This window comes from Panthera tigris, chromosome D3 (genome assembly GCF_018350195.1).
Source record: "Panthera tigris isolate Pti1 chromosome D3, P.tigris_Pti1_mat1.1, whole genome shotgun sequence".
Taxonomy (NCBI): Eukaryota; Metazoa; Chordata; class Mammalia; order Carnivora; family Felidae; genus Panthera; species Panthera tigris.
Window position 1 is genome coordinate 32,625,932 of NC_056671.1, and position 14,324 is coordinate 32,640,255.

Sequence of the window (14,324 nt, forward strand, 5' to 3'; positions counted from 1 at the left end):
AAATGAAAGCTCTTTGGGGGTCTTCAACAATTTTTTCAGTAGTATAAATAGGATCAAAAAGTGTGAGAAATGCTGCACAAGTGAATGAGCTTGAGCTTCACCCAATGGAGATACATCGGCATAAGAGACTGGTGGGGGTACCACATGTAATCTACCTGTGCAACCAAGACTATGCACTAACTGATGGTTCTTGGGTGACAGCATCATACGCATGGCCACTTGCCCTGTCGACACACACGCACAACCATCAGGAGGTGGAAAGGTAACGAGGAGAGGGTGTGACTAGTACAATAAGCTAGCCACTGCCTTGTCGTAACTGAGTGAAAGGTTATTGTGTTTTAATCATACTGGAGTACATTATGAGGAGGGGGAAGAAGAGTTACAAGCTAACTTAAGTATTGTCACTGATAACAGTAACCCAAAAAAGAGAGGAGTAGGGTAGAATGGAAACATTTTTACATAAAGGAAATTACTGGAAGAAAAATAGAAACCTTTCTAAGTACCAAAAATTATACCAAAACAGAGAATAAAAGCAAATGAAGCAGCTGCTTATTTAAAAGAAAAAAAAAGTACACCTAAAATAAGCAATGGAACCACTTTTTAGATGGTAATCTCTAAGGGGGAGGGAGACAATAGGGTAAAGGACAGGGCCAGAAGCTAAACCTCTTGGAATACACTTTGTTTTATAGATTTGACTCTGTAACAATGTAGCTTTCTGTATAGTTAAAACACAAAATCAATTTTTAAAAACATCTTCCTAAATTAAAAGCAAAGTGCAGCAAATGTATCTAAGTGATTATCCTCATAAGCAAAGGGAGTAAAGAACCACTTTGTAGCCTCTAAATGACAATACAAAGCAACAGAAAAACATCCTTGCAAGGGCTTTGGGGAACAGTTTGTTGACAGCTGGCTAGTACTGCTATTCAGAAACTGGTATCTTTTGTGTGTTGTGGGATAAGGAGGAAAAGTGATCGTGTGACATTACTGAATTTATCATTCCCCAAGTCCCCGCGCATACGGGTTCCAGCGTGGGGAGAGGAGACACAGATCAAAGAGTTAGGGAGACAGACAGCTTTCTAGTCATGAATATGGATTAAAAACACCAGTATGAACTCACAATGTTTTTTATATTAAAAAACAACTTCCTAGCTCTGTCCACGGAGAAGGCGAGTGACAAAGACTGACCAGGAGCCACAAGGAACCCTGAGAACTGAGTGGCGCTTTGAAAAGCTGTTTTCCACAGGATGAAACAACTGGAAATTTGAACACTGGATATTTAATGACTTCAGAAATAACTGATAATTTTTAGAGGGATACGTAATAACGCATTTTAAAGAATCACGTGTATATTTGGAGATACATACTGAAATGCTGACTCAGAAGGGATATTAAGTCTGGGATTTGAATCCGGGACTTGCTCGTGGTGGTGGGAATTGGGTGGGGGTATGGATGAAGCAGGGGTGGCTGCATTGACAATGCTGGACACATGGTGGGTCATGTGGGTTCACTGTACTTTTTCTACTTTGTACATGTTTGAAATTCTGCATGGTGGGAAGTGAAGAAAAAAAAGGCACTAAGGAAACTTTGGCCTCAATCTAATCCTTTACCCCATCTGATATGGTTCTGTTTGCTTTTTACTTTGTGAATGGAAGTCATTCTGGAAAGGTAATAGAAATAAGGGAAGGAGAAAGATCAGTGGTGGGTGTCCTGTTTCCTCCAGAAACGTACCCTGATCCTCACAATGGGCTTTAATGATCTTGTGCAAAGACTAAAGTCTTTTCTCCTTTGGTAACAATGCTCATCTTTGGGTACTACGTGCTGGGGACTTTACTGAGTGCTTTCTCTGTAGAAGCGCATTGAATCCTCAGTCACCGTCATCATCACCCCACCAACCACGTGAGGATGGAGGTTCGGGGGTGGGGGGTTAAGTGACAGCTGGCTCTCACAGTGAAGGTGGCAGAACTGGGACTGAAACAGACAGTTGCTCTGTTGCCTCCATAGAAATCCAGTCACCCGGTGAGTACAAAATGACCAGCACTGAAAACAGCACATCGGACTCTTTGTAAGTCAGAGGTTTTTAAAAAGGAGCTCCAGAACCCGGGCAGTTTTGAGAGAAGGGGGAGCCCCAGCTGTGTTGCAGAGGGGGTTCATGACAGGGCTTGCGTGGAGCTGGAGGGCCGATGCCGGGCCAGATGTAGAGGTGACCCAGCATCCCTGCCCCACGTGGGTCTGAGAGCCCCGCTGAGGACAGGAAGTAGTCATGCACAACTGAGCCACGCAGGCAGCTGACCAGGAAGCCAAGTGTGTGTGAATGGAGCCGAGTGTTCTAATCAAACAAATATAGAGCAAAGTTCACGTAAGCGTGTTTAATGACAGGCTTCCTCACTACTAAGTTACACAATTTGGCCTGAGTGGTTACCTCTTGGCATGTGTACCTACAATTAGGGCTTCTTTTTACACAGCCAAACAAAACATCTCTGGGAGAGGGAGGCATGGGGTAAGGCTGGAGGCTGTTCTGGAATCTCCCTGGGACTCAGAAGCAGTAACTGGTTAGCATGCCCTGCTGGCCCCACATCTGTCTGAAGCCTCGTGTGATGTTCCCTTTCCCCTTCCCTGGGCATGCTTGTGACCTTCAGAGGCCCCTGAGGGAGCCCCCTTGGGCTCCTCACTGGGCCGGGCTGCTGTTTCCAGGCACTAGGGCTCCCTGATGGCAGTGCTGTCCTTGGGCTGCAGATCAGAGCTAGAGAACTCGTTCTCACTCAGTGAGGAGCAGTGGGAAGGCAGGGTCATCCCTCACTGTCCTCATTGCCTCTGAGGCCATCTAGGCACCCAGGTGCCATCCAGGGAGGAAGAAAAGGCAGAGGAATTAGAGACCATGAAGAAAGGCAGAGCGCTGACACCCACGGACCGAAGCCACGACGGGGAGGGTACGTCATGACGTCCTGCTGCAGAGATGTGCAAGTTCCAAGTCAGCAGCCACTGCACTTTTCTACCTTTTCACACTCACACATGGACATGAGGGGGCTTTCAAAGTCTTCTCCTAATCTAGCTGCTTCTAGGCTGTGGCTCTTCTTCTGTTTCTGCCTCTATAGTACCTGTCCCACAATGCGATAAAATATCACGGATTTAATCAGTGGGAGACAAAGGAGGAAAAGCCCATGAAAAATCTAAACCAGCATATTGTTAAGGACACGTGCTTCTGTGCGGTGTAAGTGTAGCCACAGCCACTTTATAAAAGTTACTGGGTGTCCCTGAGGTTCTGCCTTAGGAGTAGCACCAACGGTGACACAGCTGTGGTGCGTGGAAACATCACAGATTCACACAGCTCATTCCCATGGCCCACGTCTTCTCACGGAACCTGAAGCCAACTGCAGCCAGTCCACACCCGGTGAGCTGCAGACTGCACCTGGGTGATGTCGCCCTGGTGACATCCGGATGACTGATGCCTACCTGGACGCTCTGAGGGCCAGAGCGTGCTTCTGACTCTGCCCTTGTCCTTGGACTGCTAGAGACCACACCACACTGGTGACTGGGTCTCTCTGAGCACGGAAGATGAGAGATGTGAGTGTAAAACAGAATGAGACTATTTAAAGCTCCTGGCCACATCCACAAAAACATTAAGACACAGAACTGGCTCGATTTCCAGGTCATCAGAGACACAATGTCCCTAAAGAAATTGAACCCTCAGCAGGGGACTTCCAGCACCGTCTCCCAGAATGGTGATTCTGGCATTTTCCATTCACATTTCTCAATCTGAAACGACCTGAGACGAGCCACGCAAGGCCCTACCTGTCTCCCCGGAGACCCGGAGTCGCTGGCCGTTGCAGAAGGCGCCCCGGCCCCTCCGGCCTGTGTACAGCCGCTCCTCTGTGCAGTGGTAAATCACTCCAAATTCCAGCTGTGGGGTGCAGGGGCAGGATGGAAAACAAAAATGCTTCGCTTATTTGACACAGAAAATAAGACAGTAATTCAAAGGGGAAGGTGTTCTTGGTGTTATGACCAGTGTGATGGAAACTCCTTCACAAAAGGGAACTGAAAAACATTAGTGTCTCCATTCAAAACTGGACATGTCTTTTTGAAAATGACATGCTTTAAAAATATACTAACACTAACATAGCTTTACTAAAAATTAACATCATAATCAAGCATGAGTAACTGAAAGCTATTGAAAAAACTTAATTCTTCAGAAAGGCCTCGGTTTTGGGGGGTGGAGGGTGGGGAAGGCTACTCGTGACTAATCCTCACAAGAAGCCCTCAAAGTTGCTGACTTGTGAAGAATTAGGAATACATCTGTAAAGCTGATGACAGAATCACAAGTCAAGGATGGCCGAGAGGGAGAGGTGATTCACCAAGGAGGGGCGTGTCCCTGTGCAGGTGGAGCGCCAAACTGCAGCCACTAGGCCTCAGACGGCAGCCTCCCATAGGTACAGTAAAAAGAAGAGGTGAGAGTGGGACAGAACGCTGCCCTACACACACGTGCTTTGTCTTCTTTCTTCTACCAACTGGTCGCTATTTGGGGTTGACAGGAGCAAGTGTGTGTGGTCTGGGGGCTGGCCATGTTTTCATTTCCTTGGAAAACAAAGAGAGACCCAGGCCAAATCTCTTGGGAGAGTCTCAGCTAGTCTGGGGTGAGCTCGACCACAGTGGAATGGACTCCCCAGCAAGGCAGGAAGAGGGTTTATTTCTGGGGAGGATCATTCAGTCGGCCTTCCAGCAATATTTCACTATCTTCCTCCCTACCCCTCACCCTGGCTTTCAGGGGGTTCCCAAACGAGGGTAGTCCTAGAACCACACGGGCCTCTAGACCCTGTGCCCCTGGGGTGGTCGGGGGGCCTGGAGGCCTTTGCTAGCAGGAGGGAGGGGTGAGGAAAGCTGGGACGCTCCCCTTGACCAGAGCCCTCTACTACAAGCCCAGACCACTTGCGCGCACTCGCACCGGGCCCAGCGGGGCTGCGGGCCTTGCCATCGGAGACCTTGCCCGCCCACAGCATTTTGTCCCCCAAACCCAGTTACTGACACGTGGTCACGAGCGTCACCCTCTGAGCTTAATGCTCAGCCTCCTATTCGGTCTCAATGACACCTAACAGACAAGTGAGCATTTAACTCCTTAACCAGATTTCAAAAATTTTCTGTATCTTCACCTTAAGTACTGTTACACGGGTACAAACTTCTCTCAGCTTCCATGCTAGAGAACTGATGCTGGCACTGAGGGTGAAGAAGAGAAAACAGTGCTCTGGCAGAGGGCTGCTTTTGGAAAATACGAACCCCCCGTCCTATTTAAATATAACTGTGGTGACTGCACAGGAAGTGTTAAGTGTCACTGCTTAAATTGATTAACGCCTTTATGCATCCTATGGTCCTGTGACGTTGCGTAGCTCTATGGGTGATGGGAACCCTGCAGCAGTCTCGTTCTCATGCTGATAGCTAGAGAAGGATGAGGAAGAACTAATGAAATACTGGGATTAAAAATGTCCTCCCAAAATAGGAGTTTCTTCTGTGTGTGACTAGGTCACACGCCCCAGGGGTCAGAGGGAGACTAACGTGGACCATTTGCTCAGAACTTCCCCTTCCATGCTTCTCCAGCAGCATCACAGAAAGACCACGGTGGGAACAAGGGTCAGCCACCACGGGGGTGGGCTGGCCATGGAGTCCCAAACCTGCACACCCCAAAACCAGTTTTCATTTGTTTACTTTCTTGGATTTGAAAAACACATGCTTGAATTTACTAGTCATGATTAAGGCACATGACAAAGATGGGAAAACAGGAGTACTGGAATGGAACCCAAAAAGGAAGGTGCTAAACCAGGCCCCAGGGGCTCAGGACCACTGGCGGGGGGACCCACCCACCATGTACCTCTTGGTTTACAGCGAATCCAATGCTTACTGCCACGGTGGGAAATCTGCAAAGAAAAACAGAATGGTTTACACTCTAAAATATAAATGGTCTCATGCAAACTCTTAGGAACCTCTGTGTGGCTACGTAGCATCGTCGCTGGAGGCACAGAAAGAACTTTATACAGTGTGGGTGGGTTTGTTTTTTTAAAAAATTACTTCCCACAACTTCACTAACTGCTTCCAAGACAAATAGGCTTAACTGACCATGTTGTAAGATAGCTGACCTTGAAAGAAAGCAGTATTCTGAAAGTCATGTAAGATTGATGTAATTCAACACTGACCATCGAGTACCCAGTTGAGAGGGATTTTAATAATCAGCTTGCTGGTTCTCAGAGACATAAGGGACAGTAGGGACCTCCTAAAAGGCCAGACCCACGTCCCAGTTGAGGTGAGGAGGGGCCCCCAGGAGGGGGCATCACAGCCTCCACCCAGAGGCCAGGTCTGGGTGACAACAGTGCCCCTCCTCACCCTGGGTCCTATGCAGGCATGGGCCACAGCCGTCAGAGGCGGGCTGTGACATCGCAGATTGCCTGCACTTTTATGATTTTGTTGTTGCTGCTGTACCTCTTGGAAATAATCTCTCTTTTATGTGAAGATCAGCAGGGCTTACCAGCAAGTAGGAAGAAGCTGGGCACTACTAACCTCCAGGAAAACTATGAAACCAGTCCCACACAGACGTGAGCCCTGACTGAGGCTGCAGCAGTCGGCATGGCCATCTGGCGGGTGGCTCGCTGAGCAAGTACACGGCACGCCAGGCTCCACTTTAGGTATCTCAGAAAGCCCTCTCTCACATGCTTCAGCCCTGACACTGTTGGACACGAGAATAAACAGATCCTATCTGAGCTGCAGTGGCCAAAGGCGTCCGATGTCTTTAGGCCACAAGAATCACTATGCTGTGGCCCTTGAAGGTGTCCTGGAACCTGACGACCAGCACCACAGCTGGTTTTTCAAATGATGCTCTCCTCCAAGCTGTCTATCTGGTTCCATGTTCTGCGTGGCCCAGGGACCACTGGGACCCAGGAGAGGCCCGCTGGTGGATGTGTGGCCTTCACCACACGATGGGGCCCAGCCCGTCCTGTCCCCATTACCGGCACACTTCAATCACAAGTGAGACAGAAGAACAGGAGCTCCACTCAGTGAAACACACCTACAAGGGGAGACCCGAGGCTCCACGCGAATTCCTGCCCAGGGTGGGGGGGTTGTCGTGCTTCAAATTAGGCTGGTGACACTGCTGCTGTCACCAGATGGCACTATTCCATTGCCTCAAAAGGCAATGTGTGGGTATGACAGACTAAATTCTCAAGATAACCCACAGTGAGGGGTTAAGAAAAGGATGATGATTAACATGATGGATCAGGATTACTTTACGTACTTACACATAAACACACTATCTGAGGCAAAACACAGAGGAAAGCCCCTCCCACCCCACCAGTCTGGATGTGCTCATGCTTTTTCACTTTACGTAAGGAAACAGAGTATGTCCTAGACATCTGTGGAAGGGGCTCTCAAAGTGTGGTCCCGCACTGCTGGCGTTGCCTGTATGCCTGTGAGGAATGCACATCCATGGGCTGCCCAACCTGGACGGGGACCCAGGCAGGGCCCTGAACCTGTGCCAGCCAGCTCTCCGGGGGCCCTATGCATGTTCACGTCAGAGAACCAACCGTCTGTGGAAACCGTGTCACATTCAGTGCCCTTGTGCCCTTGGACAGCTCTGATGCCCATCCCATCGGTCAGAGCTTCTGGAGCAGAAGCCACATCCCTATCCCCTCCCCGAGCTCTGCAGCTCATTCCCCCTCTCCCCAAGGGCCTCTCTGACCTCCCTGAAATGGAATGCTCTTTGGCTGTTATTTACTCAGTCAGATTAGGCCCGGCCCACTGCCAGTGGGTTCCTCAGCCACCTCACGGTAGCATGAGGTCTGCTCCCACCTCTGGAGACAGCTCTGGAAGGCCACCCCTCAGGGGCTGCTGTCCAGACCTGTGCTCCTGCAGCTGCTGGACTGCACACACTTGTCTTATAACCCTGCTTGTTTCTCCAGGGGTTCCTTAAGGGGTTCTTAATTTAAACCAACATTTTAAAGATGGCAGACACAACATTTTTAAACAAATGAAGATTTCCTACATGCTGAGAGTATTTCACAATAAGGAAAAGAAGGAAATATGGAAAACCTTATTTTAAAAAATATCAACACATGATAGGGGTGCCTGAGTGGCTCAATCGATTGGGCGTGCGACTTCGGCTCAGGTCGTGATCTCACAGTCCGTGAGTTTGAGCCCCGCGTCGGGCTCTGTGCTGACAGCTCAGAGCCTGGAGCCTGCTTCGGATTCTGTGTCTCCCTCTCTCTCTACTCCTCCCCTGCTCATGCTCTGTCTCTCTCTGTCTCAAAAATAAATAAAAAACATTTAAAAAAAAGTTTTAAAAAAATCAATACATGATTACCTTTTTAATGAGACTATCAACCTACTAGAAGTTTATATACTCCTGCCTCAAAAAATGCTGTTTTGGAAACGACAAAGTCTTGGAGGGCTCTGAGGACACTTTAGGCACCGGAATGGGGGTCATCCGTGCTTATGCTCACCTGTGCACAAAGTTGCAGGTGCCATCAATGGGGTCGACGATCCAGGTGGGGCTGGGGGTGAGCACACACTTGGCCCCGGCGGCTGCAGCCTCTTCAGCAATGAACCTGTGGTGGACAGGAGCTCAGCCTGAGAAAACTCGCCAAGAACTCAAGACAAAGCGCTTCAAACTGCTTCCGGTACCATTAAAGACAAAGCAGACACAGCAAAGAGATTTCATTATGGTTTCTCTGGGTCAATCAGAAGCAGAGTCTACAAGAGACCATCTGCTTTTCTGTCTGCTAGCCGGACTTAGAAAACACGAAGTGACACCTCAACATAGGAGTTTTGGGAAAGCATCAAGGAGTGTGAGTGGGTCAGGTGGAGAAATACTAGAGAGAACACCGGGGAACAGATTTTATAACACAAAGCTAAACTCTGCTCTAACTTTAGTCTGGAGGAGAAAAGGCTGAAGACAAAGGATAGAGAAGAGAAGGTGGAATCCTGGCCAGGGAGCAGGACCCAGGACTCAGGCTTTAGCTCTCCCACCAGTAATGCTGTGGCCGGCGTGGACTGCTTCACTGGACCCAAGACACTGAATGTCACCCACAGCTGACACCTCCCAGGTCTGTACCCAGCCTGGCTTCCTCTGAGCTGCAGAGAAGGTGACAACTGTGTCCACCCACCATTCGGGCTCCATAGGAGCTGCCATTTCTCCTCAGAGGCCTTTTCCATCCTGGTCTCTGGCCCAGGAGCCCTGGGTGGGCCACACCTTCTCCTTCATGCTCTGCGACCCACGCACCCTGTAAGAACACGGGCAGCCCAGGACTGAGGCTGTGTACCCCCTGCACTGGCTAGAGTGGGCCCCTATCCCCAGCTCCCTCCTCTATAATTAGTCCTCGGTAGACAGGCCCTCCTGAGCCATCCTCACTTGAGCAAGCCACCTATTTCCTGTTAGGAACCTGCACAAGAGAAACACATCTCAACATTTAGCCTGGTTGTCTCTCCTCACATCTAGCTCAACAAAAGGCACCGTCAGTACCCAGCTGCTCAGGCCAAGAACCAGGGAAGGCACCCTTACTTCTTCCCTTTGTCCTCCTTGCCCTCCATCCATCCACACAGGCTCGGCACAGCATGTGGGGGCATTTGGGCACTGGTTTATGCACCACAGACGCCACCTCTGAGCCGGTGTCCCTGCAGGGCCAGCCTCTGCTTACGCCTCCTGGAGCCGCTCTCGAGAGTAAAGAACATACCCTCTCTAAAGCTTACACACCAGGGCTTGGTGCACAGAGTGCTTGGTATGTGTCTCCAACTGTCATGTAACAAGCCCAGGTTCACCAGGAGTGGGGCCTTTGCCCTGTGTTCGGCCTTGTCGCCAGGGCCTGGTCCGCAGCAGGCGCTGAGCAAATACCTGTTCTGTGTGGGAATGCAAGGCCTTGTGGAGGGTTTTTCTATCGGGTTCTCATGCTATGCACATGTCCGTACTAGAGAAAAAGGGGGCCTGAAGACAGAATGTTTTTATCAAGAAGGATAAATGAAGGGAAAACAAGAAACATTTCATGTCCTCCTGCGGCATCTGGTATGTTGTCAGTCGTGGTCTTCAGGCAGCAGAGCAGGAGAGCAGCTTGGCCTCTAAGCGCTCCCGGAAACCACTTGCTCCAGAGGAGCTGTGCGTCCGTCCTAATATGGGGCAATGAACTTGCAGCCGAGATGGACATCATACTGTAAATAAAAAGGCGGAGCTGGAAAGCTCTGTAACTGCTCTGCCCAACACGGTACCAACTGGCTACATGTGACTGTTTAAATTTAAATAATTTCAATTAAATGCTAGTTCACAAAACTAAAAAGTCAGTTCTTTACTCTCACTAGCTGCATTTCAAGTGTTGTCCTCATCCGTAACACTTGAGGAAGAACAAGTGCTGTGCATTCTGAAGTCACGGTTCTGTCAGTACAGCAGTGACACACGCCTTGTAATTTGTACAGTCCCCTGACAACTCTGGGAGCATCCTTTTCCATTTTACAGATTATGAAACTCATGCCCTACATGCACGCACAGAGTCATCTACCCCCTCTATTGGATAAAGCATCTGAAACCTGTCAGTGTGTATGATGAATGAATGTGTGTCATTTTCAGGTTAGTGTTTCCCTCCCCCCAGCTGTTGTCCCCTGGAGAAACCCACGTGGGAGAGGCAGGGCACTGGGGTTGGGAAGCACTGAGTGAGACACCTGAGGAACCCACACCCCACACCCTGAAAAATGGCCACAGTGCAGAGAAAAGTTGGGTGAGCACAGTCTGAGCCCAGAGGCTTACAATCTAGAGAGGCAGGGGATGCAAGTTCCTTGCTTTTGTTTGCTCCTGGTCCCCTCCTCCTGCTGGGAGCTGCCCTCCCTACCATCACCCCCCTCCACAGGATTTTTGGGTCACTGGATCATGTGATCCAGGCAGGCAGGTCTAGATGGTAGACATGGCATGGTGAAAGACAACGCTGGAGGAGCCAAGCCGGGCAGAGTGGGGCCGGGCAGTGAAGACTGCGCCCTGACCGCAGCAGGAAGGCAGGTGATGCGCACACAGAGTCACGATCAGGCATAGCATTAGCTCTGCCAGTTTTCTTAGCCAAAGAGTTAAGGAATTAAATCCCTTTTCAATGCCTTTTTTCTACAGCTACATGATTTTCCTCCCATGTAATGGCTTGTGATTATGGTCTTGAGGAAAAGGGTCTACACCCCAAAAACACACACATAGGGACCAACTGCCAAATCTTCAATTGGGCACAAGGATCATAAAGCAGTGAGAAGGCATTACTAAGGTCAAGATAGAAATGGCAATGACTCACATCCAAACATAAATTCCCAGAAACTGAGGAGAAATGTGGAATTTTCTTCCTTTTTAAACTTGATTTAAGCAGGAAGTGGGTACCTTCTAGAGTTGGAGGGGCAATTGCCGGGGTCTCCCAGGAAGGAAGAGGAGAGAGCATCTCTGCAGGACTGGCAGCTAACACATGAGTCAGGGAGCACAACCTGCAGTGCACCAATGGGGCTTCTTAGGACAGGCAGGGACAGGAGGTGGGACGGACATGGTCTAGGGGGGTCACCAAGCAGCCTGTTGAAAGAAGCAGCCACAATGCTTCTGTTGACACAGCTTTTGTTCTGCACAGCAGTTCTGGTAGGAATCGCTCAAAGTAATCATACTGAGCCCTAGACTTTTGCAGTTGATTATTCATGCCTGAGAGTTCTCTTCTTTTCTACTCAGCTGCCCGAGTGACAGAGGTGCAAGAAGTGTCTGTCACCTCCCTACTTGCTTTGTGCCTGCAGGTGGCACTTTGGGGCAGGGCCTTTGATGATGTCCACTCTTCTGAGGCATCCAAAATACCTCCCTGGTATGTAAGGAGAGCTGTAGTTTATTCACTGAAACCTGATTTTCCTCATTTGGGAAGCTAGTACCTACAGAATGGGAGAGAACATTCTTCAGCTCTCCACAGGGACATCAAGCTGGACACATGGAGGTGTGAAATTATGGAGATCTTAGTAAAAGCACTGGGACAGCTACATAAAATCCATAACGTAAGTAGGAAAAAAACAATCTACCTAAAATTTAGGGAACTCCTGGGCCTTTTCATAAGCCAGCTAATGTACAAGACGAAAACAGCACCTGGGGTAAGCTTCAAAGCTTCGTAACAGATTAGAATGACACGTTCTGCTGCATAATTCAACTACCGTTTTTTTCTTATAGTCCTAACAAACCCTTCTTATAATTTTGATGGCCAAGGGCATCTAGGCCCTTTTCCCCTGGCTAGTTTGTCTACTCTGTGACAAGATCAGGGTCATCCTTTGGTCGACTAGGGAGCCAATTAATGCTCCCAGGCCTCGCCAGCATCGCAGCAGGCTCTGCTGCCCGAGGACAATGGGCACCCGGGGCAAAACATGGTGGGAAAGCGGTGGGGAGCAAGTGTCTAGCCAGTGGTGGCCAGGAATTTACATTTTCCAAGTCTAGAGAATACTGGGCATGCTGCAGGGCACAGGAGTCACCACGATGGATGAGGCCATGTCCCGCCAAGGGGAGCCCATTCTGGGACAGAGGAGGCAGCTGGGTGCACTGAGCAGCTCAAGCTGCTCTCCTCCCTTCGCCTGTGCCAACCCAGACACAAGGGATAAGGACGAGGTGTATATAAATATGGTTCGGTGATGCTACTAAAGATTTCCAAAGTTGTGGAGCTTGGATCTGACTCAAAAATCATTCACTAAAAACAGGTTTAGGCACCCAACAAAGGCAGGCCTGGATGGGGACTGGGCTAATGTGGTCAATGCCAATACTGTGCTTTCTCTGTCAACCTTAACCTGCTGGTTTGCTTTCTGTCATTACCACCATACGATGACCTTGGCTGGGTGCCCCATCCTAGATGAGAAGGCTGGGACCCTGAGAACTGGCTGGGGTGATTTGCCAAAGCCGCGGGCAGTAGCAAATTTCAATCTTACAGTTTTTTGGCTCAGCATACTCCTGTCTTCCAGATAAGGGACCAGACTCTGGATTTCACAAATGAGTACAATAAAATAATAAAACCACCGAGCCTACACCAGGTAGACTTAGTTTATTAAAAACAAAACAGGTGCAATATATCTTTAATATTGTTTCACAAAAGACATAAAATGGGGATGAGCATAAGCTCAGAATAACAGGGAGTCCTTCCTAAATAAGAATCATAGGCAACTTTATGCTAATTGATTTAAGGGATATATTTAAATGCTCTGAATGCAGAAAAATTACAATATACTTTTTTATAATGTGTATGCAATTTTTTCTCATTGCAAATTTATCTGTGATCTAAAATATAACTAAGTGCTCCCAAATTCTTTTAAATCCTAGTCACTGGCAAAAAAGCAAAAACAAACAAACAAACAAACAAACAAACAAAAAACAAAAAAACCCACACCAAGCTTGGCATAGATATGTTGAGAAATGATTTCATCTATTTGAGTTTTCTAGGCAAACTGAGCAGAGTAGAAGCAGGACATCCAGGCTTCCCCCAGTCCTGGTGGTGCCCTCAGAGCTGAGAAGGAAGCGGCAAAACGCCGGGGCTTACCACTGGGCAGCCACATCTCTTCCCTCACAGGCTGGTTGGCACCAGCTTGGGGCAGTTTGGGAACCATCGCTATAAATCACGGATTCCTGGGCAGATGTGTGCATCTGCATCTCCCAGGGCTTTTTTAGAGATGGAGGCCGGGCATTAGCAGGTTGGAGAAGCTCCCAGGTGGGCCTGGAGTACACCCTAGGTAGGGTCCACTGCCCTGGGTCAATGCTTTTCCAAAGGGGCTTCAGAGTCTGGTGATCTCCAGGCAACCCCAGGCTGCAGGGTCAAGTGGGGTGGGGGAGGGTGGTGGGGGCGGAAGGAGGTACAATCACTCATATAACACACTGACTTTTCTCCTGGGATATGCAGCAATGAAGATTTAAATATACCTTGTACAAATGGAATCCATGCCCCATATTGACATGAATCCACAAGAGTGGACCCAAACCACTCAGCAATTGCTGCCAACACATACAATAGGTATGTGATTTCAGAATTCAGTTTCTAGAATTCAAGAGTATTCTAACTGAAATACGCCAGAAGCCAAGCCCTGATAACGTCAATATGTCTGGTCTTGCAGTGACCTCCAGGCCTTTACCACATAACCAAGCTAGCCCTCACTTCTGCCACAGCCACCTGGACCAATACCACAGAAACTTCAAGCACCAAAACAGTTCCTCAACCAGAAACAGCTGGTTGGTTACTGCAGCCTTTTTCCTCTCAAAGAATAAAAGCAACCTATAGAATTCTTTTGGCATTGTCATTTACCTTATATTTCAAAATGTTAAAAGAAAATCATAAACATTTTAG

At 48.7% G+C, this 14,324-nt stretch overlaps 1 protein-coding gene across 3 annotated transcripts in view; it reads right to left on the reverse strand.

Moving 5' to 3' along the window:
• The window catches only part of IMPA2 (inositol monophosphatase 2), a 47,419-nt gene that overhangs the window by 15,474 nt on the left and 17,621 nt on the right, over window positions 1–14,324 (reverse strand). For all 3 annotated transcript variants that reach the window (XM_042961588.1, XM_042961587.1, XM_042961589.1), the window contains 3 exons: window positions 8,472–8,576; window positions 5,855–5,900; window positions 3,790–3,898 (listed from right to left, as the gene is read on the reverse strand). In XM_042961588.1, coding sequence (XP_042817522.1) covers window positions 3,790–3,898; window positions 5,855–5,900; window positions 8,472–8,576 — 260 coding nt within the window. The remainder of the gene's footprint in view (window positions 1–3,789; window positions 3,899–5,854; window positions 5,901–8,471; window positions 8,577–14,324) is intronic.